Raw genomic sequence first — 27,853 nt, 5'->3', positions numbered from 1 at the left:
GACCTCATTTCATCGAGGTAGCTGAAATCTGAGCGAAATCTTTCATTAGCCGTAACTTGCAAAATAATCATTTGAGGACATATGTTTATATGAAATTTTTCCATTATTTTCATGAGTAGAATAAGTTTTGAAAGTCCCGGGAAAACGTCGTGATACACCTTATAATAAAAAAAAAACTAAACTGTGCCTAAACATGTGTGTAAATACATTTTCTTTTGTTGGAAAAGTGTTGCAATAGGAAGAGTTTAGTTTTCATTAGTTTTAGTACAATTATAATTAATTTGATTATTAGTCACTCCCAAGATATGTAATCTTATAAACCCTAAAAGAAATACGCATGGAAGCCTACTATCGTTTTATAAATATAGTATTATTAATATGTAATTAAATAAAGATGTTAAATATATATGTTATTAATATATATATATATATATCTTATTAAGGGCGTCAATCTTCCGGAACGGAAAGGTCCCGAAATGTTTACGCATTTCACTAAGGGAGCAACTTGACGTTCGAGCCTCCACGTGGTGCGCCTGGATAGGAGAGTGTTAATGATCTCTCTGAACTAAAGCGGAAGAATGCTCTAGGGCTTACAACCTTAGTTCTAACAATAAGTGACAGGAGAAACCCTTTCACTCCACCATACCTTAAACTAAAATGCATAATGGCAATGTGTATACAAAATGTAACTACTGGCAGTGTCACTGGGACATTGGATTCTGGGGAGCCCGGAATCTCATGCTCGGAAGTGTCGGAGCTTCCCGGAACTACGTTACTGACGACTACACAAACAACACAACAAATAACTCTAAAAACCAAGAAGAAACATCTTTTGGGGACTTTAAATATCAACACTCTAATGAAGAGAAACTAAAACAACTAACGGACACTCTAGACGAGCAAAAAATAAATATACTGGCTCTACAAGAGACAAGGTTCAGGGATGAATTGCCAATGGACACCGGAAACTACAGAATTTTTAAGGGCAAACCAGCGATCAAAAACAACGCAGGAGCCTACATCTTAGGAACAGCGTTTATATTGAAGAGAAACATCACCAAATCGATCATCGACTTGTCTTCACAATCAGAAAGAATTTCAACCATGTCTTTCAAATCAGGCAACAAAGCCTATACAGTAATAAATGCACATGCACCAATAAATAGAGACAAAAGAAAATATCCCGATAAGGTCGAACAATTCTGGAGCCTGTTAGAAGAAACTTCTATGAACATCCCTCAGCACCATGTAAAGATTTTAGTAGGCGACTTTAATGCTCAAATAGGAAAAGAACGGAAATTCAGGGGACTGGTAGGAGACTTTCGAGCACATCAAAGGACGAACAAGAATGGCGAAAGACTGATAGCTTTCTGCAAATTATTCAATCTTAGGTTAATGTCAACTAACTTTAAGGCCTTACCGCGGAAAAAGAAGACATGGACATCACCCAACCCGGAATTAGGTGAATTTCAACTGGACCATGTAGCGATAACTGCAAGAAACAAGAAAGAAATCTTAAATGTCAAAGTAAAGAGAGGGATTAACATAGATTCAGACCATTACCTTACAGAAATAAAAGTGAAGTTTCAATCTAATAAACCTGCTGCTCGCCCTCCCAGAAAGCCAAGGTTGGACATGGACAAATTAGGATTTAAAGTTGAAAAATACCAAGAAAACCTGAAAAGTTTAAAAATGGGAAACAACTGGAACGAAATAGAGGAAGCCATGACAAAGGAAGCAGAAGAATTGGTAGAACCTGATAGAAAACCTAGGCATAGATGGTGGAATAATGAATGTGATCAAGCAGTGAATGAACGTGCAAAGTTATGGAAATTATGGCTGGCAGATAGGACTATAGAAAAATGGACTAATTTTAGGAACCAGAGGAAGAATACCACCAAGATTATTAAAAGAATCAAGAAAAATCAGGATAAAGAGATTCTGGAAGGTATTGAAAGCGACTTCAAACAACATAACACTAGAGACTTCTACAGGATCTTCAAGGACCAGCTGAGGAGATATCAACCATCAGGACTCTGCTTCAGAGATGAAAATGGCAAACTTGCACTAGGTAATAAACAGAACCTCCAGATATTGGGAAGGTACTTTGAAAAATTATTAAACTGTGATGAACCAAAAAAAGACTGCAATTCCTAAAGGATGGCAAGAAGAAAAAAGAAGATTCCAAACCACCCTCACTGAAAGAAATAGTTACACTGATAAAGCAATTAAAGAACAACAACGCACCAGGAGAAAATGGAATAATGTCCGAAATTATAAAACATGGAGGACAGATTATGGCTGAGAAAATTCAAAAAAAGGTTGAAGAAATCTGGATAACAGAAACACTACCAGATGAATGGAAGACGGCACTGATACACCCACTACACAAGATAGGTGATAGATCCAACACAAACAACTACAGAGGAATTTCCCTCCTTCCTGTAGCTTATAAAATATTTTCAAAGGCATTACTTTCTCGACTCGAAGAAAAAGTCAACAATGAAATAGGAGAATATAAAGGAGGGCTCAGAAGAGGAAGATCGAGCGAGGAACAAATCTTCAATTTAAAAAATATATTAAGACTAAGAGCATTGAGAGGTATTAACACCGTAGTAACATTTGTAGATTTCAAGAAGGCATACGATTCGATAGACAGATAGTCAATGATGGAAACGCTCAAGGAATTCGGAGTAGACAGGAAGACGCAAACATTAATAGGACAAACGTTGACAAATATGCAGTCCAAAATAAAATTTATGGGAGAAATATCAGAGCCCTTTGAAGTTAAAACAGGATTGAGGCAGGGAGATGGGCTGTCGCCAATACTGTTTAATCTAATCCTCGAGAAAATAATAAGGGAATGGCGGAAGAAGAAAGAGGAAAACGGATTAAAAGAAATAAGACTAGGAGCTGGTATAAACCAAATAAAAGTGGATTGTTTGGCCTTTGCAGATGATATAGCAATAATTACAAAATATGTTGAAGAGGCTAGAGAATCGATAGAGTTACTAGAGGAAATAGCCATAAGGAGAGGACTACAGATATCTTACGAGAAGACGAAATACATGGAATACTGACATCACAAGGAGAAAGAAATAAAAACAAAAGGAGGGAATATCAGGAGAGTTGATCGTTTCAAATATCTTGGAGAAATTATTCAAGCTAATGGACTCGATGAGGCAGCTAACACGTAAAGGACCAGGAAATTAGAAAGAGCATACGGGATAACAAAGAATATCTACAACAAAAAGTATATCATACGGATCAAAAATAAGACAATACACTACCGTGCTCAAACCAGAGGCCCTCTACGCATCAGAATGTTTGATGCTCAGGAAAAAGAATGAACTGAAGGAAATGGAAATACATGAAAGAATATTGAGACCAAGAAAACTAGAAGATGAATTTTACAGACTAAGAAGTAACGAAGAACTTTATAAAGGGAACAACGAACCGCTGACGTCGACGATGAGAAAACGAAGGGTGAAGTTCTACGGTCATATACTCAGGATGACGGATGATAAGATAACGAAGTGCGTCTTTAGTTTTTTAATAAATATGAAAGCGACTACAGATTGGGTCGTCGAAGTTAAGAAGGATCTCAGCGAACTACAACTGAACGAAGGCAATGAGTGTAACAGAACTGAGTTTAGAGATAAAATTAATAAACACATTTTCCGGAAACTTACAGATAAGACAAGAACTGGGAGGCAGTGGACTGATGAACAAAAACAAGTTAAACGAGATGAAATGAAATTGTACTGGGAAAACAGACGGAAGACACCTGTTGTGCAAAAAGTTCAACGCGGTCCAAAGAGACCATAACAAAAAAAAAATATCTTATTAAATATTATTATTTATTTATTTTAAATTCATTTATAAAAGGCTGATGTCTAATTATCTACAGTTACTCATTAATGGTAATGAATTTTGTAGTATGTAAAGAATGTCTGATAGGACTCAAACCTAGAACCTCCAGATAAAAAACAGAGACTAGCACTTCATTACGAAATACATTATGAATATGTAAATATGTTGTTAAAAGAAATAAATTATGCCTAATGCGCCTAATTATACCAAAACAATGTATTGTGTACCCAACTATGGATTCACCCCATCATGCCTCCCGGTAGATCCTGAATTCCAGAATACATCAAATAAATGTAAAGATCCCCTTACCAACGACTAAGTTGAAACGTGCAGGAGATTTCAGTCTGGAGATGGATTACGTATGATCTTTTACTCCCATTGTAAGCTGCTTTCAGAACAGACTGTTAATCAAAGCTCCATTTGACAGCTTGGAATTGAGTACTACTAAAATATAACCACTGTCCCCCTTTTAATTAGCTTACCTATTTTATACCTTCTAAATAGTTTATAAATTAATTATTAATGCTGTGCAATTCAATTTTTTTTTTGCATCAACTATCAGAAAATTCTTTTTAAAATCTCTATTACATCAATAACTAGTATATGCACCAATTTTAATGTTGACTGACTAGACAATTCTAGATAGATTGTTTAGCTGCTACTACTACTAATGTCTAGCTGCTGTCCTGCTGTCAAATTGTCTAGCTGCTACTAACTCAATTTGAGTTAGCTGAACTATCTATCTCCCAGCTAAGAATTACAAAACTTTGGCCAACTGTACAGATAATTTTTTTTCAGATTTACTTAATGATAATTTTCAGTTCTTCTGTGCCAGTTTCGTATAATTTTGCCTTTAATTTTGTAAATTAAGTCCCAACCTTTCTTAAGGCGGGGAATAACAATGGAAGTGTTGAAGCAGCTGGGAAATACACCCCCGTTGTTAAAATATTTGTTGCTAAAATCTATTATTTATGCCTTTCAGAAATTTGTTCAACTATTTAAGAACTGTTTGTATAAAACAATGGATTTTGAATTGTTTTTAATAACAGCTAATTTTAGTGTGGTATGAAGCATTTGTTCATTAGGAGGATAATTATTATATTAGGAATTCACCCCATTTTAGCATAACTACTTACTTTTTGAAACCAGAAGATTCAATTAAGTACTGTACACTTTAAGTCATATTTTTTAATATTTAAGTTAATTGATGTATAATTTTGTTTTAGTAATGATAAAAGTTGTCAGCAAAAATCAAAAGCTTCATAATAGTAGGTTGTGAGTTATCTTGTAATTTTTGTGGAAGAATAAAGTTCAATTAGTAAAATGATTTAATAAATAGAGATGTATCATTTTTAATGATTAAACTAGAAATAAGTATAATAGATACTGATAACTTAGTTATTTATATTTTATTCTGAGTCTTATCAATGCACTTTGTAAACTACTAAAAAATTCAAAGCGGCTGAGTAACAAAAATTTAATCAAAACATAGTATATACATATTAATTAATATGCATTACATATTTTAATATATCTAGCCTAGAGAATGGCAGAGGTCGATATGTAATTGGCATCACTAACACTAGTACAGTAATTATTGTGTGTAAATTATAGCGTTCGCATTTCTGTTTTTGAGAGGGGCACGTAAGAGGGCGCGAACCAATTATTTCTAAGAGTAAGAGTACTGATTAATACCACTAGCGGATCAGCGCTAGTATCGACCGTATAGTTCAGAAGCGAAATAACCATTGTCCTCTTGACATGTTGTTTACAGACAGTGCGGATAAAGAAATTGAAAGTACTGTAAATATATTTAATGCATTTGATAAGGGAAAATCAAATGCAATGGTGGATATTCGTGCTTGCAACAAACCAATTGAACGAGTGAGTAAATCTTTATTTTTATGTTAATTATACTTTTTTCTTGCTAAGGCTGATGTATGCTTATCGGTGTTCTTTATTTTATGGAGTGAGGTAAAACTTTATTATACTTGTTCAGTTTTGTGTTTTTCTCATTGTATGCATTTTTTATGTACTATATTTTTATTACTGTATTAATATTTATATATTCAAGATTCAACATTCTTATTTAATTTACCGGCTTTTTTAATCGGTTTGTTAAAATAAATACCACATCAACACTATTTAACAATTTAAAATGTGTCTGTTGATTACAATTCTTCCATATATTTTCGAAGAATTGTCGAAGCTTTAGAAAATATTGTTTAGCTACTTATATTCTGTTGCTGTGGTTTGATAATAAAGATTACTTCTATGTTATGAATTAACTGTTTTATGATCATTGGTTCGTTATTGCATTTTGTTTTTAAATTTTGGTACATAATTTACGTTTTGTTTCAGTGAATTATTTTAAAGTTTCTTACAGTTAATAAAGCAATCTTTGTTTCCTGAATTACGATTATAAGATTAATCCCCCACAAGATAACCCCAAAAATCTCATTATTGTAGAAAGTTGTGTGAAAATGAAAGTAATAAAAAGGTTTATTTATTTTTTTTAAGTTGTACTTAAAATGTGTGTACATTTTATTATCCCTTTTATTTAAATATTATATTTGTTACATTGTATGTTGTGGCATTTTTAGGTGTATAACCGTGAAAATTGTTTGATGTAAAACGATACAGTTTTATCACTGTTAAATATTTATTCAAGAAATTAAATAAATTAGGCATTTGATGTAAATGAGGTGATATTACAACAATTATGATGGGTTTATATCAAATAATTTTGTTCAAAAATGCTCTTTTGTTGATTTCCTGAATAGGCTACAATAGTCTGGAAAAGTGATATAAGAAAATACTTTGCCAATTGTCTGTTTTCACATACAGAAGAACATTTATTTTTTGTTTAATCATGTCTCGAATTAAACACTGAAACTATGTTTTTCAAATTTGTTAATCAGGGAAATCATGTCATATATTGGAATTGTTATTAACTATTTTGTATAACTAAATAGTTTTTATTTGTGATATCTGACAATTTTAATTGAGGTAAAATTATAATGCCCATTGTAAAGTGTATTAAACCATTTTTTTTTAATTTTACTAATATGTTACAATTTCAAAAAGTTACTAATAATAAACATAATTTAACATTTTTTTAGAGGGTATGGTATTTTAGAAAAAAATTAAGTGTTGGGTGTGGTTTCAAAGTAAGGGTTTAATTGCGACATTACCAATATACCATTTTTTAAGTCAGTTGTGCTCAATTTCTAGACTATCAGAACAAAAATTATATTTAACTAAGTCCTATCATCCTACCATTTTCATATACTGACAAACCAAAATTAAAAATAATTTATTATTTCAGATGAACTGAAATTCAGTTGAACAATTTTTAATTGTGAGTAGTAAATTTAAGAATCTTTATTTTTGACTTGAATAAATTTAAAAAAATAATTAACTTTTCATAGTGTTAATACACATCTTTATAGATTGTTCTAATTTTATGTACAGTTATTGCGTTTTGTAACAAGATCTGTTGTTATATAAATTGTAGATAATAAATCCATCAACCTTTTTTTAATAATACATCAATTTTTAATTTAATTATTTTTAAATATTTGTTTTTATTGATAAATATACTAAATTTTTTGTTACTATGTATCATATATGTAATAAAATTAATACATTGGCCCAATAAAGAAGGTGATGAAAAAACCTTTTATCCTTTTTTTTACAATTTTCTCTTGTTATTCTTGAGAATGGTTTTGCTATTTGTAGGAGTGATATGTCTTGTATGTCAGACCACCTACAACCACTACACTTGCACCTATCCACAATAACAACAATAAAATATATATCTAAAGTTGTTAAAAATCTTACAACAATTGAAATATTCTACATTTTTTTATGAAAATGATAGAAAGTGTGAAAGTGAGAAAACATTTTTAGATAAGGAGCTACTTATACTTATACTTATGCACTTACTTACAGTAACAGTAAGCCATCCTAGCATCAAAAGTTATTCTATTAAGGAGGAAATCCCAATAACTGCATATCTCTAAATTAAACTTAGACATCATCAGGTATAGGAGGGGGTATAGAATGTGTTAGCATTACATTAAATAATTACTGTAAATTAAGTATTACTACTGTCAGTAATATTTTGTATCCCAATAGTTGTGACATAAGTTATTACAAAAGGTAAACACCTTTGACCAGTATTAATACAGCAGTGATTAAGAAGAAGTCTTTATTCAGTTACATATAGTAACAATTTTTTAAACACATAAATACCAAAGAGAATAAAATGATTAAATGGTAATAATATCTGTTACAAAAGCTTTATTTTTAATGGTTTTTAGAGACTTCACAAAAACTTTATAAATCCTGTTGTAAATAAATTAATTGATATTCAGTTACTGTACCTACAAATTACTTTTTGTAAAGAAACTAGATATCCAATTTTTTTCTTTTTGGAAAATTAGGTAACTTAGTTGATCATTCATGACACTTCTCAAAATTCACATTTGGGAAAACTATTTACAATGGCTGTGATCCTGTAGTCTATATATTAAAAAAATTGGTAGACTAAAAAAGAAATTAGTTTTTATGCAGTTATTTAGTAACTAATCTAGTTGCAGACTTTGTCGGGGTCTTATAATATAATACTCATTACATCAAGCTACAGATAACCAGCATGCACAGACTACACTCGCCCAATGAGATGAGTTTTAAGGGAACATACCTTTTCTCATGCTCAAAACCTTACCTCAATGGCATTTAAATCAGGTTATTTCAGAAACTAATTAAGATAATGGATTCATTGGGTCTTGAAACATTCACCACATCAAACACCATCAAATCAGCCTCATCGACTTTGATCAATCAATTCCTAAAAATGTTTTGAGAGAATATAAACATTTTCTTAATATTAAAAATATAAACTGCTTACCTCAGTAACTAATTAAGGTACAGTATTTGTGTGGGTCTTAAAACACTCACCACATCAAGCCTCATCAAATGAACCCATACTGACTTTGATCACCCTATTCCTAAAACGGTTTTGAGGATGCGTTAATTAAATTAACTGTGTATTTACATATGATACAAAGTTTGTTTGAACAATAATATATATATATATATATATATATATATATATATATATATATATATATATATATATTGAAAGCAGGAAAAGAAGTGCGCAATGTGCAAGGAAAAACTCTGGACCGATTAGGAATCTACTTACTTGAACCAGTTTTTAGTCATGGACAATTGTATGTTGTCCTATCATGCATAAAAGTTTTTAAAAATGTGAAATTGAGTTGAAACCTAAGGATCGACGCACCACTAATGTTATCTGGAAGGAAGTCTTATGAACCACAAAGTATATTATATATTATAACTTAACTTATTTACTGATGCTGCGAAACAGCAGGGGTCCCCAGGTATTGCTTAAAATATATTCTTATAACTGGAGTAAAAATGAAGGAAATTTCAATTCCATAAAATAGTTTCACTGTTTTACCACCTAATATTTCTACAATGGGACATATCTGTTATTTTTGATATGCTTTGGTACTGATCAATTTTATTCCATTAAACAAAATATTAAATAAACTGATATTTCATTGAATGGATTTTATTTTATTTTAACCAATAAAAAACAATGTTTGAATCAGGGCCAAAGCCAAATTAGATTGCAAGATATATTAAAAACAGATCAGACAGTAGTTCAGGAATACAACAGGCAGATTAACAAATAAGTTTATTTTTATATATGTAGATTTAAATTTATATTTTTATATTAAGAAATTTTTTTTTAAATAATTATTTTACTTAAAAATGAAAGTTATTTTATTTAAGATATATTCAGTTAAACGGTGATATTAAGAAAGCAAAAGTTTTTTATTTTCTTTTTTTAAGCAGTTGGCTGGCCAGTCATATTACAAATACCGTTTCACATGGTTAACTAACCATAAACTGAATCGTGTTATTGACTTTTAAAAGCTGTAAAAAAGTGATGATTTTGCTATTCTTCTATTTATAAAAATATATTTGTATAAAATAAAAAATATAATTCTACATAAAATTTTAATTTAATTTTTTCACAGTTAATTTTAATTAAAGAAAAGAAAGATTATTTTTTGTGCAGTTATAAAAGTTGAAATTAATTAAATAAATGTTTCTCTTTTACCGTTAGTAACAGAGATAGGAAGTGCTGCTATTACTTAAAAAATGATCCACCCCTGGATTTTTGTATTTCTCGATGTTTTGAGATGTGTACTGAATACAAAATCTTTGTTATACATATTTTGTATCTGTTCAAGGGTGTGGGAGAATGCGTTTTGGACTGAATCTGGTTTAATGTGCCAAGAGCAGTGTAATTTATCAAGAAATTTGGTCAGATATCATGCATATTAAGGAAGATCAGTTTTAAAAAAAATATTAGGGTTGCTGTTTCTCAAAATTAACTTTCTCAAGGGTGACTTAATAGTAGAAATGTTTGTGCTTTGTTGTTTAGCCTGCAAAAAATAAATCATTGGAAATAACACTTAACAATTTTTAATGAAATTTTTCGTAGTAACTTTTCACCAATAAAATTTGATTCCCACAGATTTTTCTGACTTTTACTGTTTAAGCTTGTTCAGTTGAAATTTATAGTTTTTTTCTTTGAGTGATGTGCTATAGGATGAGAACAATTTTAAACTTAATAGAGGTTAGGGGCTAATATTTATTTGCATTAAAAATAAAAATCATATTAACTTTGTGCTCCAGTCAATTGATGTAAAATATTTTTTTCTAGTTTTTCTCCCATTAAGGCATTAGGGTGTAATAGTTTTCACACTTTATCAGAGGAGTATCAACTCCTTTTCCCAATCTTAAAAATAAGAGTTCAATAACTTTTTAAACTTTTTATTGTGTCTACATAGACTAAATTTTTATTATTTTCTGAAGGAGATATTATATAATAGCAGCAGTAAAATCTATCTTTGTTACAGAGTTAAAAAATAAATTTTAAAAATTAACTTTTTGCGTTAATCATGTAAAGCAACTTAAAAATGTCTTAAAAATGAAATTGGTGCTAATTTTTAAAGTTTTTATGCTGTTTAACTAATAGTAGGATGTATTTTTTTTACTTAAATAAGAAAATTGTTGAAATAAATCATAAGATAATAATAAAAAATTTCAAATTTATGTTAAAGGGATTGGTTAAATCTTAAGCTGTTTGTAAATATGGGGAAGTTCAGCAAATATGCTGCCTTTTTTTATTTATATTTATTTTTTGTTAATTGTGGTCTTCTCTAAGTAATTTCACAGAATATCTTATTTTTAAAAATCCTTTTTTAATCTAAATCACCTTTCATTAAATATTAATTTACTAAAAATAAAACAAATATGTTAATGTTAAATTATAATGGAATCATATAGGTTTTTAGCTAACTGATAACTTTTTATGTAATTACTTCCTATTTAAAATCATGAAATCTTTATAACTCGAGAGATGAAATTAAAACAAATGTTGCATAATCAAAATGGCATTTCTCCAATAAAACTGAAAAGTAGCCTTGTTTTTACAAGGTTATTTGTTTTGTAACCTTCTAATCCTCTCTATTCCAGTGTAAACAAATGATGGTAACAGATTATTGAATACGACATGTTATAATTGAAAAGAATATTTTTAAATCTCTTGAACTTAATGATTACAAACAGTTTTCTCCATGTTTTGTGAAATTTGTAAATAAATGTGTTTTTAATGGTTGTTATATTTATTCAGCTGAATATTTCAATTCTGGTAAAGATAATCTGTTTAGTTTTACATTTTTTGTACATTCCAGTTGTACCTTCTATTTGTCCCTTTTCTCTATTTATACACTTGTATTTACATTTCAATTTGTGTGTGTAGTAGTAATAACTTGGATAATAAAATAAAACTTATTCCAATAAAAATATGTTTAGTATAGATTCAAATTTTTATTTACTTATATTTATTGTAAAATATATGCTATGAAAAATTGTATTTAACAAGATTAGTTCAAATGGATACTTTTATCTAATATGCTTTTGTTGTAACACAATATCTCTGTAATTAATTTCTTACATAACTATATGCTATCATTCAATTACATGTATATATGAGAAACATTTATTAAATTATGGAAAAGATTTGTTTTCTTGTAAAAGTATTTTTATATGAGAAATTATTTCTCATAGAAAATTTAGCCACCAGGCTGGTACCGTAGTTAAATCTTCATCTCAAATCAGTTGTTTAACAGCTGGTTTTCGAAGTTGAAGGTTTGGAAGTTCAAAGCCTAGTAAAAGTTAGTTGCTTTTATATGAATTTAGAATTAGATAGTGGATACCGTTGATTGGGGTCCAATTAACCGTAAGACTCAGGAATGGTTGGCTTGAGTCTAGACTCACCTCATTTATATGTCTTACACATCATCCTCATCTCGTTGTCCCTAGTCTTTTATTCACTGTGTAATTTATGTATATATATATATTTTTTTTTTTTGTCTTCAGTCATTTGACTGGTTTGATGCAGCTCTCCAAGATTCCCTATCTAGTGCTAGTCGTTTCATTACAGTATACCCTCTACATCCTACATCCCCAACAATTTGTTTTACATACTCCAAATGTGGCCTGCCTACACAATTTTTCCCTTCTACCTGTCCTTCCAGTATATATATATACACGAGCGCTATTCAGAAAGTAAGGGGAACGTTTTGGAATTTTAAAAACCAAGTACAAGAAAAACTTCTTATTATATACATGCGAAAGAGGGACTAAAATACTACTTTTCAACATAATCACCATACAAATTCAGGCACTTATCATAGCGGTGGACAAGCTTTGAAATTCCTGTGTCATAGAATTCTGCCGCCTGTGATCTCAACCACTCAGTGATGCACCCATCTTGCACAAAATTTGTGGTAGCCTAGCTTCTGTGCAATAATTTCAAACAATAAAGTCCGTGAAACTTGTGGGAAACATAGAGAAAGCTCAGTTATTGTGAAACGGCGGTTTTCACGAATCTTTTCGTCAGCTTTGGAGACCAGATCGTCAGTCACAATGTTCGGACGTCCACTTTTTTCTTTATCGTAAACGTTTGTTCTGCCATTTTTAAACTGAATGCACCGCTTCCTGACAGAACTTTCACTTATTACGTTGTTCCCGATGAATTTCTATTGGTTTTAAGTTTTTTTTAAGTTAACAAAAAAGGAATCAGACCGCACTTCACAACTGGCGGGATTTTCGATTGCAGTACACATTTCAAATTTGTATATAAAAAAAGGGCAGTCCGGAGATGTTCACGTTGTCACGGCTGGATGCTGACTGAGGTGCCGAGCACGAGCACACTAATATATACGCGATTGGCGGCGTCAGGTGGAAACGTTCCTTACTTTCTGAATAGCCCTCGTGTGTGTATATATATATATGTATGTATTGCTATGTATACTTTTAGTTTACTAAGCATGTATTTTCACTACCAGATGTGTAAATGTGAAACCAGAATTTTTGTGTAGAAAATACACATTTATTATATGAAAATGATAAAAAATATTTTATTCAAAATATTGTCCATCGCTACCTATACATTTTTCCCATCTCTCTGGCAATTTATGAATGCCATGCCTAAAAGCTTAAAAATAAAGTTGCTTTTCTGAGGCAAACCAATCATCAAGTCACTTTGGTACATTTTCATAAATGAAGTGCTACTCTGCAAGTGCGTGTCCCATCGATGCAAATAAATAGTAGTTGGACAGAGCCAAGACTGTTGACTAAGCCGCATGCGAAAGTATTTCCCAACTGAACGCCTCAATTGTTTCCTTGACCAGTTTTTCGGTGTATGACGGTGAATTATCATGAAGTAAAATCACTTTGTGTTGCCTTTTTTGATATTCTGGTCGTTTTTCACGCAATGCTTGATTCATATCGATCATTTGTTGTCAGTAACGTTTCAGTATTAACGGTTTCGCCAGGTGTTAGCAGTTCATAATAGATCACACCCTTCTGATCCCACCAAACACAGAGCATTGTCTTCTTTCCATAGCGATTTGACCTTGAAATCGATGTTGATGGTTCACCTGGAGTTAACCATGATCTTTTACACTTAGGATTCTCGAAATATATCCACTTTTCATCACCTGTCTCAATTCGATGTAGAAATAAGCTTCTTTTGTACCTAGCAAGCAGCACTTCGCAAGTTGTTTTTTGGTCAGTGATTTTTCTTGCTGTCTTTCATTCAGTTCATGTGGAACCCATTTTCCCATCTTCTGGATCTTTTCCATGGCTTTCAAATCTATGGAGATGGCTTCTTGTGTAACATTTAATTGATCCACGAGTTGTAACGTTTAAGCGTCATTCTCATCCAACAATGCTTGCAATTCGCTGTCTTCAAACTTTTTCAGTGGTCTTCTACATTCATCATTTCTCATGTTAAAATTGCCACTTTGAATTTTTTTTAAACCATTCAAAGCCTGTGATTTACCAAGAGCATGCTCACCGTAAGCTTCGACAAGCATTCGATGCAATTTTGTAGCAGTTTTCTTTAAATGGTAACAGAAAATCATGGCAAATTGTAGTTTGTAGGTACAAAACTCGACATGTTCAGCTAATTAAAACTATGTTGTATGAAACTTGTATTGTTGTGAGTTGAAAATCTTTGTCAGATGTCAAAGGAAGAAAATGCTTTTTAATTTCAAAATTTTTCCAAATAATATCAATAGTGAATCCAAAAGTTTCCAGTACCTTGTTCTGATGATACACTGTGCCCCTTATAAAATGGAATTCTTTGTTGAGCCTGTGAACCTAATAAGATCAGTATGATTGAATTTTAATGCTTTTATGATGCGATTGGTGGTAGAATTCAAGCCACTAACTTCTACTAATAAATGTCTAATTGATTTATTAGAAGTCAGTCAGTCCTTGATATTAGTTACAGCTTCTCTATTTAACACTTTTGTGGTTTTTTGTGTTGTTAATGAGCTTGAATCTCATTAATAATCTTAATATCTTCTTAGAATTTTCTGCATATCTTATGGAGGAAAGCCGGTACTGAAATTATCTGATGTTATTAAAGTAAATTTCAGAAAAAGAATGTGTTTTTCACATAAATATATCTAATGGAGTGCTTTTCATCGGGTTGGATTGTATGTGGAACTGTATATGTGATACTTACCACTACTTTCAAGGTATTTAAATGTTGCTTGCTTTATTTTACTTACTATATACTCATTGTGAGTAAAATAATAGCAAATCTTATAAATATTCAGAATGGTAAACAAAATTCACCCTGAGGAAGTAAATCGTTTTAAAAGAGAAACTTTAAAAGACAACTTTTAAAATGGAGCTTTTCCAATGAATATTTTGGGTATAACATAGTCTAGATTTTAATCAGTTTGCTGTTTTTGTTTGACGTATAAATTTAAATCAGAATAATCTCCTACCTAAATTGTTTCCATTTAAAGAATGAGATTTCATGTAGTGTGAGATATTTTGTATACAGTTCAAACTGATGCTTCTAAGTGAATAATGAATGATGGGGATTACTGAGCTGAGGTACAGTAATTTTATATTGCCAGTGCATCAGTTCATTGCCAATTGTCCTTGCATCTGCTTATAAAAAAAAATAAGCTGACCATTTATAAGTTTAAGCTTAATTCACAACACTGATGATGTACAACATAGGCTTTGTTAATATCTTATTAATGAGGTTCATCTATCCTTGAGGATATGAATGAACTTGTAACTTATTCAGATGTGTATTTAATGCCTATCTCAGTAAATAAGTATAAGTTATAGGAAAGCCAAAGAAAATTAAAGTAAAATTACTGTTACATTTTAATTTGTTGAACTGAACTGAATGTTTTTCACTTGTGAGATTGGAAAGAATTAATGTGATGTTGATAATTATTTGTAAACAGTTCTATATTCACTGACATTTTAAAATAAAACTGTAATTGTTATCTATAAGATGAAACTGATTTTAGTTATCTGCTATAGAATTTTAATTCCTCTTTTGTAACACAAATCCTCATTAAGGAGGTAGTTATATTCTTTATGTTTGGGGAGAACTAAAAGAAGCAATGGAAGTCTGTCATCTTTCAATTGTGATGTTGAGTGCATCTGATCTTAACCTCGTCTGTTAATAAGCCCTGTAGTCTGCTACAGATTTGTTCTTTGCTCAGAAAAAAGAAATGGAAATGAAGCTTAGAAATGAGGGTTGATTTTTAATACAGATAAAAATTTAAAAAAAAAACAACTAATAGTGGTGTTTGCTGATTTTTTTTTGGCATTTTCATGGAGTTAAAATTTTACTTACTTGTAGTGATCAAGCTATGAAGAACATTCAGTAATTAAAGAGACAAATTGATGTACAGAAAAAACTATTCATTCAATGACAATGAAATGTAACTACTTTTCAACGTAGGCTCCAGCAACATTTAGACATTTGTCCCACTGTTCTGTGAGTTTTCTGATTCCCGCAGCATAGAAGTCACCTTGCTGTTTGAACCATTCGTACACTGCTTTTTTGACCGCTTTGTTGTTGTCAAACTTCTTGCTGCGTAAAATGTCTTTGAGCAGGTCAACCAAATGAAAATCGGATGGGGCAAGGTCCGGGCTGTAAGGAGAATGTCGCAACACCTTCCAACCCAACTTTTTCTGTTTTCTGAATGGGTGCGCGCGCGTGCGTGCACCCGCACGTGCGTATATATACATTTAGATTCTATAATAACAAAAAACAATAAGCATCAATTGAATTTTATTGAATTAAGTTTTTCTAATTAATTTATGACTTTTCACAACTGTTATTTATTAATAAAAGTTTATGTTCATTTATGATAATGAATATTTTAACATATGAAAAATGCCATGCCCAACTAGGATTTGATCCTAGAACCTTCTGAGTGACAAGCAATAATACTACCATTCTATTGTGGAGGTCGTATTTAATTTCTCTCTGTAGTTTCCTCATTGATGTGTGTAACTAAGGAAAAGTATTGCAATCAATGAAAAAAAACTACAATCTCTTCATATTTTTTTATTTTAAGCTGCCAATATCTTGTGAGGACTTGAATAAACTTTATTTTTCAATTATTCCCATTGAAAGAAGTCACATGTAGATAAATCAGATCTTACTGGCCATAACATGTTACAACACAAGAGATGTGTTATAGAAAGTAACCATAAGGTGTTCACAGAATCTCTTGAGTTTTACATGGTTGCACCATCTTGTTGAAAATGGTTCGTATGCGAGTACAGTGCTATTTGTTTGTTAAGAAATGTTTAAATCTTGTAACTAAATTGACTATTACCACTGAACCTTCTTCAATTTCAAAGAAAAATCTGACTATTTTGCCAGCTGATGATCATGCAGTCAGTTGTCTATGCAATTGTTTAGAATTTTCATTTGAGCAATATTGATAATTTTTTTTATAAAATCACATAATTGGAATGTACCCCTTTGAACACCTGCAAGTAATCAGTAGACTCTTCATCTTCATTTAAACATGACAAAATTCTTGAACCATTTGAAGTATAAACGTAAATCTATACAAGCTGTTTTTTACCCAATTGAAAAAGTGTTAGTGCTACTGCAGATTGTTAGCAGAACACTTTGAATTACTGTTATTGTACTTAAGAGTATTAATGTTTTCTGGTATGTGAACTGTTTGTCTCCTACTGGCAGTTTCTGGCGCAAATTTTCAATTATATGAGCATTCGATATATGAATATGATGCCTTGAAATGCGCATGAAGTACTTACTTAGCAACTTCATAATTTTCATTTTTGTAAAATAGTTTAATAGCAAAAGGGTATTATACACTTCTACACTGCTTCATAATGAATAACTGTAAAGCATTGAGTAAATTTCATCGCTTGAGTGCTATTCTGACAGACAGCAGCATTTCCTAACCTCTTCTAGTTGTTTGTCACCTATTTTTAAATCGCCCATTTCTCTGGTTAATTTGTTATAAAAATTAATAATTTGAAATTTGGCAGATCGGCTTAAAACACTATGACAAATATGCTTAAAATTTTGAAATGGATCATTTTTATGGATTGAGTAGGTTCTTTGCTTCAAGTTATATAAATACTTCAAGTGACCTATATTTGGCCTACAAAACAACTTTTTTTTTATATAAAATATTGCCCTGCAGGGTTATTATAAATGATAGACACTTTTGTGCTAGTTTATAAGAAATTCAACTTTTATATACAGCAAAAACTTATTTATTTATATATACCAGGTTATAGAGTAACAGCATAGTGAAACGAGTGAACTCTGTAGAGATGTCAAGGCATCTGTGCGCAGTCATGTGTAATTGTAAATGTGCAGTTTTAAACAGACTCAGGTCAACCATTCCTGAGACGTGTGGTTAATTGAAACCCAACCACCAAAGAACACCGGTATCCATAGTCTAGTATTCAAATCTGTATAAAAGTAACTACTTTTACAAGGACTTAAACTTAGAACTCTCAACTTCAAAAATCAGCTGATTTTGTGATGACGAGTTAACCCCAGTAGACTAACCCGGCGGGTTTAATTACTAATATGGTGTTATAAAGAATATCCCTAAGATGGTACTATTGCTGTTTAAGTCAATGTTGATTACTGTCAAGTAACTAGTCCAGAAAGATGGCCACTAGTCTTTTGGTAAAGGCTTTTAAATGTATTTGAATTTGCAAAAACAAACTCTTACCATAATGCAGTGACATTTCAGAAAAAGTATGTCAAAATACATTAACAATCAACAATGTGATCCACCTATGAATAGATTTTTAAAGCATGGAGCAATTGTATAAAAGAAGAATATCTATAAAACTACTCATATTAGGGGCACACTGATTGTGTTTACTTTGTAAACCAGTGCAGTGCAGATAAATCGGATATGAGAATTATTCATTAAAAATAAACCTACTAGTTGAAACTGTGCATCGCTACATATAGAGGTTCAAAATTATGTTGGCGAGCCCTTTTGTTATGTTTGCTTAGCTGTTTTACAGATAAAAATATGCTGTAAAACCAATGGCTGAAGTCCAGTTCTGATGCCTTTTGTGTACTATTTGTGAGGTTCTATAGAAGACAGGTTTTGTACCACTACTTCTATAAATTTAGATGATGTAGATGATATATCTAACATGTTACTTATGGAGAGCAAGATATACACCAAAAGTGTTCAGGAAGGATTGGACTGTTTGCAATGATGTCTGTCGTGTGACACAGGAGCACAGATTTGTAATTGTTTTATAGGAGTAACTATAAATTTACAGATATAAACTTAAAGAAACAACCTGTAAAAATCTTTTAAGCAATTGCATAAAATCTAATTTTTTTATAGATGTAAAAGTTTATATTTCATTTATAACAACCTCTTGTACTTACAAATTATTATTAAATAAGCACTGAAACTGTTTCTTGTTAGACTACTTGGAGCTAATATGCTGCACGTTTTTGTTTGAAAAAGAGTTAAAAGATTAGAAAGCCCTTTATGTAGATGTTGTTTCTTAATGAACACAATATTATATTCCTACTTTTACAATCATAATGATTCAAATGTACATTACATTTGCTGTGTTTCCATCATTTTTCGAATGAATGGTGTGATATTAGGTATGCTGTATCAAATATTTATCTTTGAACAAAATTGATTTTTGTTAGATTGTGATTCAGATCACGTTTTCCTTTATATCATGAGTTTCTAGAATTGTACTTGGATTTTAAAGTATTTATACATTGTATTTATATATATATATATAAATTCATAATAATTATGTGCTATGAGTATTAACTATAATCCGTGCGACTTTATAAACTAATTTGGCAAGTTTGTTATTGGTCTTAAGACTAGATGTCTGTTATAGTTTATCATAATTTATTAATTTTGTTTTTTGAATTATCAGATTTACCTTTATAATACGCTGACTTGATAAACTGATTGTAGTATGATATGATTCATTTTTATTAGTTTCATGAAGGGATGATTTTTGGAGATAAACAATAAATAAAATAAATTATTCGATTATGTACTTAGATGTTCCTAGTTAGCTTCTAAAGATCCTACAGAAGAGAAGCTTGCAATATTTTTAAAGCGAGTTTTGTAATATTTAATAATTTTTAAGTGTTTATCACATTTCATCATGCTGTTCCACAAATCTTAATATTAATTACAATAGTTCATCATGTTAACCAAATAAATTGACGAATTTAATTCAACTGCAAAAATTTAATGTAATTTTAAGATTAATATATAAATAATTAAGTGAAACCCAGATAAATAAGAATAAATTCACACATTTCCTAGGAAAAAGTAATTCTAGGTTGAAAATTTTTTATATTAACATCTGTCTTTAATACCAATGTACATTGCTACGATTTTATAAGCATTGAATGCCACAGAAGTAGCAGCATTCTGATATGATAGTGTGCAAATTTGATATAAATTTTGCACATAGCGTGCTACACGGAGACAAAAGTTACTATCGAGTTGGGGGTGGCAGCACATGATAGCTAAAATCCCCCTCTACAAACCTGCGATAATGCGTTGAAATGCGTTTATCAGTTTGTTCTCAGTAGCAGTTAAAATGGAGTCGAGTACGGCCAATATGTTAACGCTGTTAAAACAGCGCGGGATCGAATTTTTAACAGCAGAAAATGTGAATCCTACAAATATTTTTCATCGTTTAAAAACGATTTACAGCCGTGAAACTGTTGACATGAGTACTGGGAATAGTTGGACATTGAAATTTCGCGAATGTGAAGCTGGTAAAGCGGCAATTGAGGACGCACCTCGCAGCGGATTACCAGTTTCTGTGACTGATGAGAAACATCGAAAGGAGGTGAATGATTTGCTTCAAATTGACCGACGAATCGGCCAGCAATGCATCGCATATTGCTCAATAATATGGAGCAATTATTATATTAATTATTGCTATTAATAATTGCTATTATATCAATTATTATATTAATTATTGCTCCATATTATTGAGCAATTGGGTTACCGTAAAATCTGTGCACGATGGGTATCGCGCAAACTCTCTGATGGCTCTCCGCGTGTTGAAGTTCGAGCCTATTCCGCATCCGCCAAACTCGTCGGATTTGCCTCCTTGCGACTTCCACTTCTTCCCTCATCTCAAGAGAGATCTCAAAAGTAATCATTACACCACCGACGATGAGGTGAAGCAACCTGTGGCCACTTGGGTCCGAGAAAGACCGCCAGAATTTTTTGTGACGGAATGCAAAAACTTGTCTCGCGTTGGAAAAAGTGTACCAGTGTAAACGGGGATTATATTGAAAAATAAATACTGAATTTTGTAGCCAAGGTATTGTACTTTTATACATTATTTCATTCCAACATCTCTTTATATTTCCATGCTACGCTTATATGTGAACAATTTATCAGCCAAGCCTCGTATATATTAATTGTTAAGTAAGAATTGAGTGCCGGTAAGGGAAGTCATATTTATTAAACATTTTCTCTTACGTCATTTTGGTTGAGCAATGCTGGGTGAAGTTTCTCGCGATTGAAGTAACTGTATGGATGGGTGCAGATTCACTTGGGCGAGTTGCTACATTATGTTTGCATGTAGCGAGTGGTTATTGACCTTAGCAAATGATGCGGCTGTAAAATTGTGTTTGAAAAAGAAATTAGTTTTATTACAAAATAGAACAAAAGTTCAGTTGGTGTATTAGGACTAAGTGTAATACTATTAGAATTATTTTGTTTTGTATTCCACTCCTTTCAGAAATTGTTTAAGTTGAATAAATGCATATGACTAGTAATTTTATCATCCACCAACCGGCATATTAATACACATAGAAGTGAATTTTTGTAGTATTTTTTTACTTCATATCTGATTTATATGTGTAAAATGTAGAAATCATCCTGTTATTGCAATTTTATAGGCATCACACAAGAACAGCTGAACCTGTTTAAATAAACTTTTCATATTATATTTAGTACAGCTAAGATTGAAATTTTAGGAGACTTGTGTTATTGTCTCATGATTATTTTGCTTTTTCAGGAAGCCATTCATACAAAAGTTTATAAAATAAACCTGAATTCCCATAAAATTTACAAAATCTTTAGTAGTATAATGGTTGTTAAATACAAGCAGGATTTCCATTTGTCGTGATTTTTATTTTATTTTTATGATTAATGTAATCATAATCATATATTTTATCAATTTTATTGGATAGATAAAATGTAAAATAACGGTTTTAAACTATTGTCATTGGACAACTTTATTAATATCTTAAATATACTCTCTCATCTCTCTTGGCATTATTCAGTGGATTTATTTCAAGAGATGATAATTGAAAATAATCAAATTTTAATTTCTCATCATAGAAATCAGGACACTGCCTGCCTCGTTCTGGTAAAAACTTTTTTCTTTTTGTGGTTTACTGAATTTCTTTAAAAAATTGTAGAACAAGAATTAAAACAAATCAAAATTTAAAGGAATTATAAAAAATATTCTTATTTTCGATTTAGGCTTTCCTTCTGAATAATGGATACAATTCCTTTTGGTACCTGAAGAAATGGTGCTAATGTAATTCAGCTAATCTTAAAAAAACTGGTATTAATGGAATTTTTACACATACAGATTGCATCACAAAGTTTTCCCGAAGTAGAAAATATCTAATCGTGAAAGTAATGGAAAAAGTTGATATAAACATATGTCTTCAAATGATTCGTTTGTGAGTTACGGCTAGTGAAAGATTTCGCTCGGATTTCAGCTACCCCGGTAAAAATGTGGTCGTATTGAAATTTTTAGGAGGTTAATTAAGGGGCAGAATTAGTGATTTCTTTTGATTATTGACCTGAAAAATCGAATAAAATACGTCGAAGTAATGCTGTACTTATTTACAACAGAGGAGTACGTTGATATAGTGTTCATTTTGGGTGTGTAATGGTAATGCTACATTAGAATATGAAATACGGTTTTCGAATCGAAGGATTCCTGATCCGAAAACAATTAGCGCGACTTTTCGAAATCTTCGAGAAACAGGTTCATTACCTAGTACTCGTAGCAGATACGAACGATCTGTCAGATCGACGGTGTCATTGATGAAATTATTATCGATGTAGTTCAGCGCATTCCAGGTGGTCAGTACACGATGTATTTTTAAGCGGATTAGAGTTTCGCATTCGATGGTTTTGAGGTAGCTTAGTGGTATTACTTCAATATGCCACCTACATTCCATATTATTCTGCATTCCATATATGCATGGGTATTGTAGTACAGTAAAATAATAATACTTTATTTTCCTAATAAAATAATATAAAAAAAACAAAAACATGTAAAAATTACTTTTTCTGCAAAAAGTCTGTTATATTATTGCTTCGTTTCGAACATTTCGTGTTGTAATACAGTTTTTGAAGGTTCTTTTATAAATCAAAACAAACAATTTGTTTCTTCATTAGCAGTTTCTGTTCTGTAAAATTGAGAAACCGACAAACGGTTTTCATTGCTGCTAAAACTTCTGGAAGATTTGGCGGATTGATGTCTTCATCGTTACCTTCGTTGTTATTATCTACGTCCTCATCTATTTCTGCTAGTACTGAAACCATTATCATCATCTGTTACAGTTACACGCGTTTCTAAATCTTTATCAACCTCTTGATAATCGTCGAACAATGCAATTGACGACGATTGGTTTTGCAGACTATTGCCCCATTTCGCTAAAGATTCTTCTTGGCATGCGACGTCAGTAACTTCGCCAGCCTGTGGAAATCCTGCATGTCGAAAGCAATTTTTTACAGTCAGCGGAGAAACCTCATTCCATGATCTTTCTAACATAATTATAGTATCCAGAATAGTTACTTGTTTCCTTTTTTTGATCTAAATCCTGTATCATTTGTAAAATTAGGTTTTTTTGTAGTGGACTTTTACAGATTTGATCAATTTTTTTCGTCCGAATAGCCCTGTTTTAATTTTGGCCATTTTTCTGACACACCGGTTGGAGATGCTGCGGCCTTCCCGATTGTTCACCCCGACGCAATATCGTGATGATTACGGAACCGTTGTATCTAAGCTGAAGTTATTTCACGTGGTTTACCGAAAAATCGTTCGCCTTAGTTTGCACCTTAGTTCGTCTAGTATATAAACCATTTTAATAGCGCATGGTCTACATCATCATGTTGACTAGGCCGTAATTTTTTTGATTTCATAGAATTTGTTTCAAACTTTTTCTTAATTTTTTTACGGTTTTTCCATATCATCGATATTGTCGAACGACTTATGCGTAATTCTTGGGCATGCCCTTAATAGTTTCACCATTCTCTAACCGCTATGTTTTTTCGTGAAGTCAAAATTAAATCACTATTAAATGAATTACACAGGATACATAAAAAAATACTTCACCCGCACGATATAATACGCTCACAGCAAAAGATTAATAACAACTGAATGTGGTAGCTTCAGTTTACAATTATCTGATAGAAAAAGAATATATGGAAAACAAGAACTACAGTACATACGCAGTTAAAAAGGAAAAAGTGACTCATTTTAACTGTCAAAATATTTCTGTGGATGTACTACGTTACTGACAAGTCACTTCCGTCCATCATTGTAAGCGATAAAATGTTGCATTGCAATAGAAAAAATAAGTCATAATAACCGATATATCACTACAATCGATGTAATTATAAACAATGTACATATTGTATTTGTGTAATAACAGCATACCAAACCAACCTAGAAACAAGTTTTTGGTCACTATAAACGATACTTTGTATATATCATAATGCTACTAATCCTGCGACATTCAAGGCTTATAAAATTGTAGCAATGTATAGTGGTATTAGAGAAAGCTGTTTGAGACCTATTATTTAATATAACATTTTTCAATCCAGAGTTAGTTTTTTCAAGGAAATGTGTGATATTACATACATATTTATTTGTGTTTTGTATAATTAATTATACAGAATTCCATTAATTAAAAAAATATATACATAAAAAACTAAAACTTATATAAAATGTCTCAATGAGAAGTGTAATGTCAAGTATTTAATCCAATATATGACATCATGCATGATTTAAATTTTTATACTATTGTGTCCTTACACAACCAAAATATGAGTAAACTGAGTAGAATCTCTCAATCTGTTCAGTTTATATATATGACTGATACCGAGTGGGAAAATATCAGAATCTCCATTTATAAAACGGTGAATAAATACTAGAGAAAAAAGGAAGTTCAAGAAGAAAAGAAGTTTATTCACAGGGGATTTATTAATATTTGTAATATCATTGAAGAGAAACAACAGATGTGTCTTAATCATTGCAAGTGGATGCTTGAATCTTTTGATTGTTATAAACCAAAAGAAATTATGCCAGGAAAATTACTGAATAATTAATATATGGAATTATGTGATAGATTTATGACTGTTCTTGAGAAGAATGTAGCTAACTTGAATAAATATCTAGATTGGTAAAAGCATTATAAAGAATTTTGGTAGAAAAGGATCTTTCTTAGTGTTGTGATATGAATATATCTGATTCATGTGAAATTTATATATTAACTAAGATGTTAGAAAGTTATACTGAGCATCAAGCATGACTGGGCTTCAAACCCAGAACCTTCTGAATGAAAGACAGATACACTTCCAAGGAGATTATAGAGTTGTATTTAATTGTAATATATATTTAGACAAAATTTAAGAACATTGAACTGTTTTGATCTCTGAGTTGAAATTGGGGATAAGTAAAGATTTTTGCTCTCCATCTGTGGATTGTGCAGCAGTCAGAGAATTCACTGCAGATGTAGATTTTTTTTTTTAGATGTAGATTTTTTGTTAGAAATTATTTCATATACAACTTAACTAGTTTCTCTTCTAACAAGACTAAAATGGAATTTAAGTAGAAATATGTTATTAGTACAAGTTTCTTGTTCTGATGATTTAGACTGTGGAGTAATTATAAGTTTGATGGCAATATAGAAAATAAGGTAAGTAAAAATTACAAACAGTATGTGGAGAGTGCATTTTATACAATTATAAAATGATAGCAACCCCAGTTTTTCTCTATGACTGAATTATGTTTTTTTCTTTTTTTAAAATGAAAGAATTTGTATATAAGTGGCATAAATGAGATCTTTTCAGGTAGTGAAATACTGCAAATTAAGAAATTTAATACAATTGAATACATACTCTCAGAATGAGACTTATTGATCTCATTGAGAGAGTGAAAGAATACTAAGAAAGTGGAATACATTTAAAGGTTTTTAGTTATGTTTCTAAAGAAAAAATGATACTTGATCTCAAGAAAGAAAATTGTCATAATGTTTTATGATCAGAATAACAGAAGCGTAATAGAATATGTAAATTTACTTTTGTAGGTGAACTGAATTTACCCAGAATTTTTGGTTTATATGTAAAATATGTTGTATTTATTATACTGGTAATGTAAAACATTTTTTACTCTTCTATTAAAACTTCAATACGTAAATGCATTAATATGTTTGTACACTGTAGTTTGGCTTGTGAATGGTCACAATTGACAATAAATTTCCAACATATCCTTTTTTTAATTATAAATCTATATTTTTTTTAATGTTATCTAAAAATTCTTCTCTTGGTTAATTATTAATATTCACTTCTGGTTTTTAAAATTACATGTAATGCTCTAACTAATGCATTTATTGTGTAATTTGTTTTGGTTGTCCTTTATAACGGTGCAGTTATGTTAAGGAATTTTTACAATATTATGCATTGCAGTTTAATGTAATAGTAAAATTAATTGTAAAATAATCAGATAGGGAAGTTGAATTATTCCCATTAAACAAATTAATTATTGTAGAGATTTACATATCCTATGTGTCTTCTCATTCATTATTTATTTTAAAGTAAAAAAGAAAAGAGAAATTTACTTTGCTCATCGTCGTTGTATTATTGTTGTAGGTGTAGTCGTGTTGGTACATTTATATCCTATAGACCATGAATTAGCTCGCTAACTCTGTGAATGTATCTTGTGAAAATTAATTCTCTTTTCTTACGCAGTACTATTATTACTGCTACGTTATACTACTCAAACAACTATAATGTGCTGAAATAATTAATTCATTTCAGCCGTGTGTTCATGCAGTCATCAGACCGGATCAGATGATATCTTTTCCTGTTATTCTTACATTCAAACTATCCACTAACAGTCCTTCATATGTTTTTTATATTTATTCGGTCAGTTTTTAATGTGCCGTTATGAAGTGCATGTGCATTTATCTATAACTACATATAAATGTGTGCATAAAATATTATCTTCATTTAAAACAACTGGTATTGTGAATTTTATTTTTTAATTAATAATTTTATTTAACTAATTAATTTGGTAACTTTTATATGAACAATTAATTTTGATAAACTTTATGAATTTATGTATATATTAGATCCATGTGTATAACATATAGATATTATATATAACATATATATGTTATATACATATATGTATTATTACCTTTTATTTATACACAGGGGGTACAATAATGCAGACTTTTCCTTTGAATTTCCTTACAAATTTTGAAAATTATTATTTAAATTTGTTAAAAAGTATGCAGTTTTTGTCATTTTTTTATGAAGTATCAAAATAAATTCTTAAATTGTATTTTATATCATCCTTTGAAACAGTAATTTTTTCTGCTGTTTCTTTGATCACTAATAGTAATAACATTTTAAGCTGTTATTCAATAATAAGAGATGCACAGCATGTGAAGATTTTATGTCATCCCACAAATTTTATGTATTTCTAATTGTTATTAAATATTACTATTATTATTTTATAAGTAAAATATTTTCTCAGACTATACCTTTGGCTGAATGATATTTAACCACACATCATAAAGACAAACTGTATTCTTTTAGATTATAATTTTTATTGACCTATATCTGCTAAATAATATTTAGTGGTTTTTGCTTCTGAAAGGAAATGAAAACTTGTAAATTAAATTAGTACATCTCAATAATCCTAGGGATTTTATAACTGAATACTAGATCATGGTTACCGGTGTGGT

General features: G+C 30.7%; 2 protein-coding genes across 2 annotated transcripts in view; both read left to right on the top strand.

Moving 5' to 3' along the window:
* The first annotated feature begins 1,692 nt into the window (after nucleotides 1-1,692).
* On the top strand, nucleotides 1,693-2,157 carry LOC142330665 (uncharacterized). The gene has a single exon (XM_075376110.1). The coding sequence runs from the start codon at nucleotides 1,693-1,695 to the stop codon at nucleotides 2,155-2,157; it is 465 nt and encodes a 154-aa protein (XP_075232225.1).
* A 3,419-nt stretch (nucleotides 2,158-5,576) lies between these two features.
* Nucleotides 5,577-27,853, top strand: part of LOC142329850 (coronin-2B-like) — a 112,056-nt gene continuing 89,779 nt past the window's right edge. Inside the window, exon 1 of the mRNA XM_075374714.1 lies at nucleotides 5,577-5,757. The gene's annotated coding sequence lies outside the window, so the exon portion shown is untranslated. The remainder of the gene's footprint in view (nucleotides 5,758-27,853) is intronic.

Source organism: Lycorma delicatula, chromosome 9 (assembly GCF_047948215.1).
Source record: "Lycorma delicatula isolate Av1 chromosome 9, ASM4794821v1, whole genome shotgun sequence".
Classification (NCBI taxonomy): domain Eukaryota; kingdom Metazoa; phylum Arthropoda; class Insecta; order Hemiptera; family Fulgoridae; genus Lycorma; species Lycorma delicatula.
The sequence above is the reverse complement of the archived record's forward strand: the minus strand, read 5'-3'. Positions and strand labels throughout refer to the sequence as shown.

Coding starts and splice junctions, on each gene's coding strand:
- LOC142330665 (XM_075376110.1), top strand. CDS start 1,693: ATGGGAAACAACTGGAACGAAATAGAGGAAGCCATGACAAAGGAAGCA.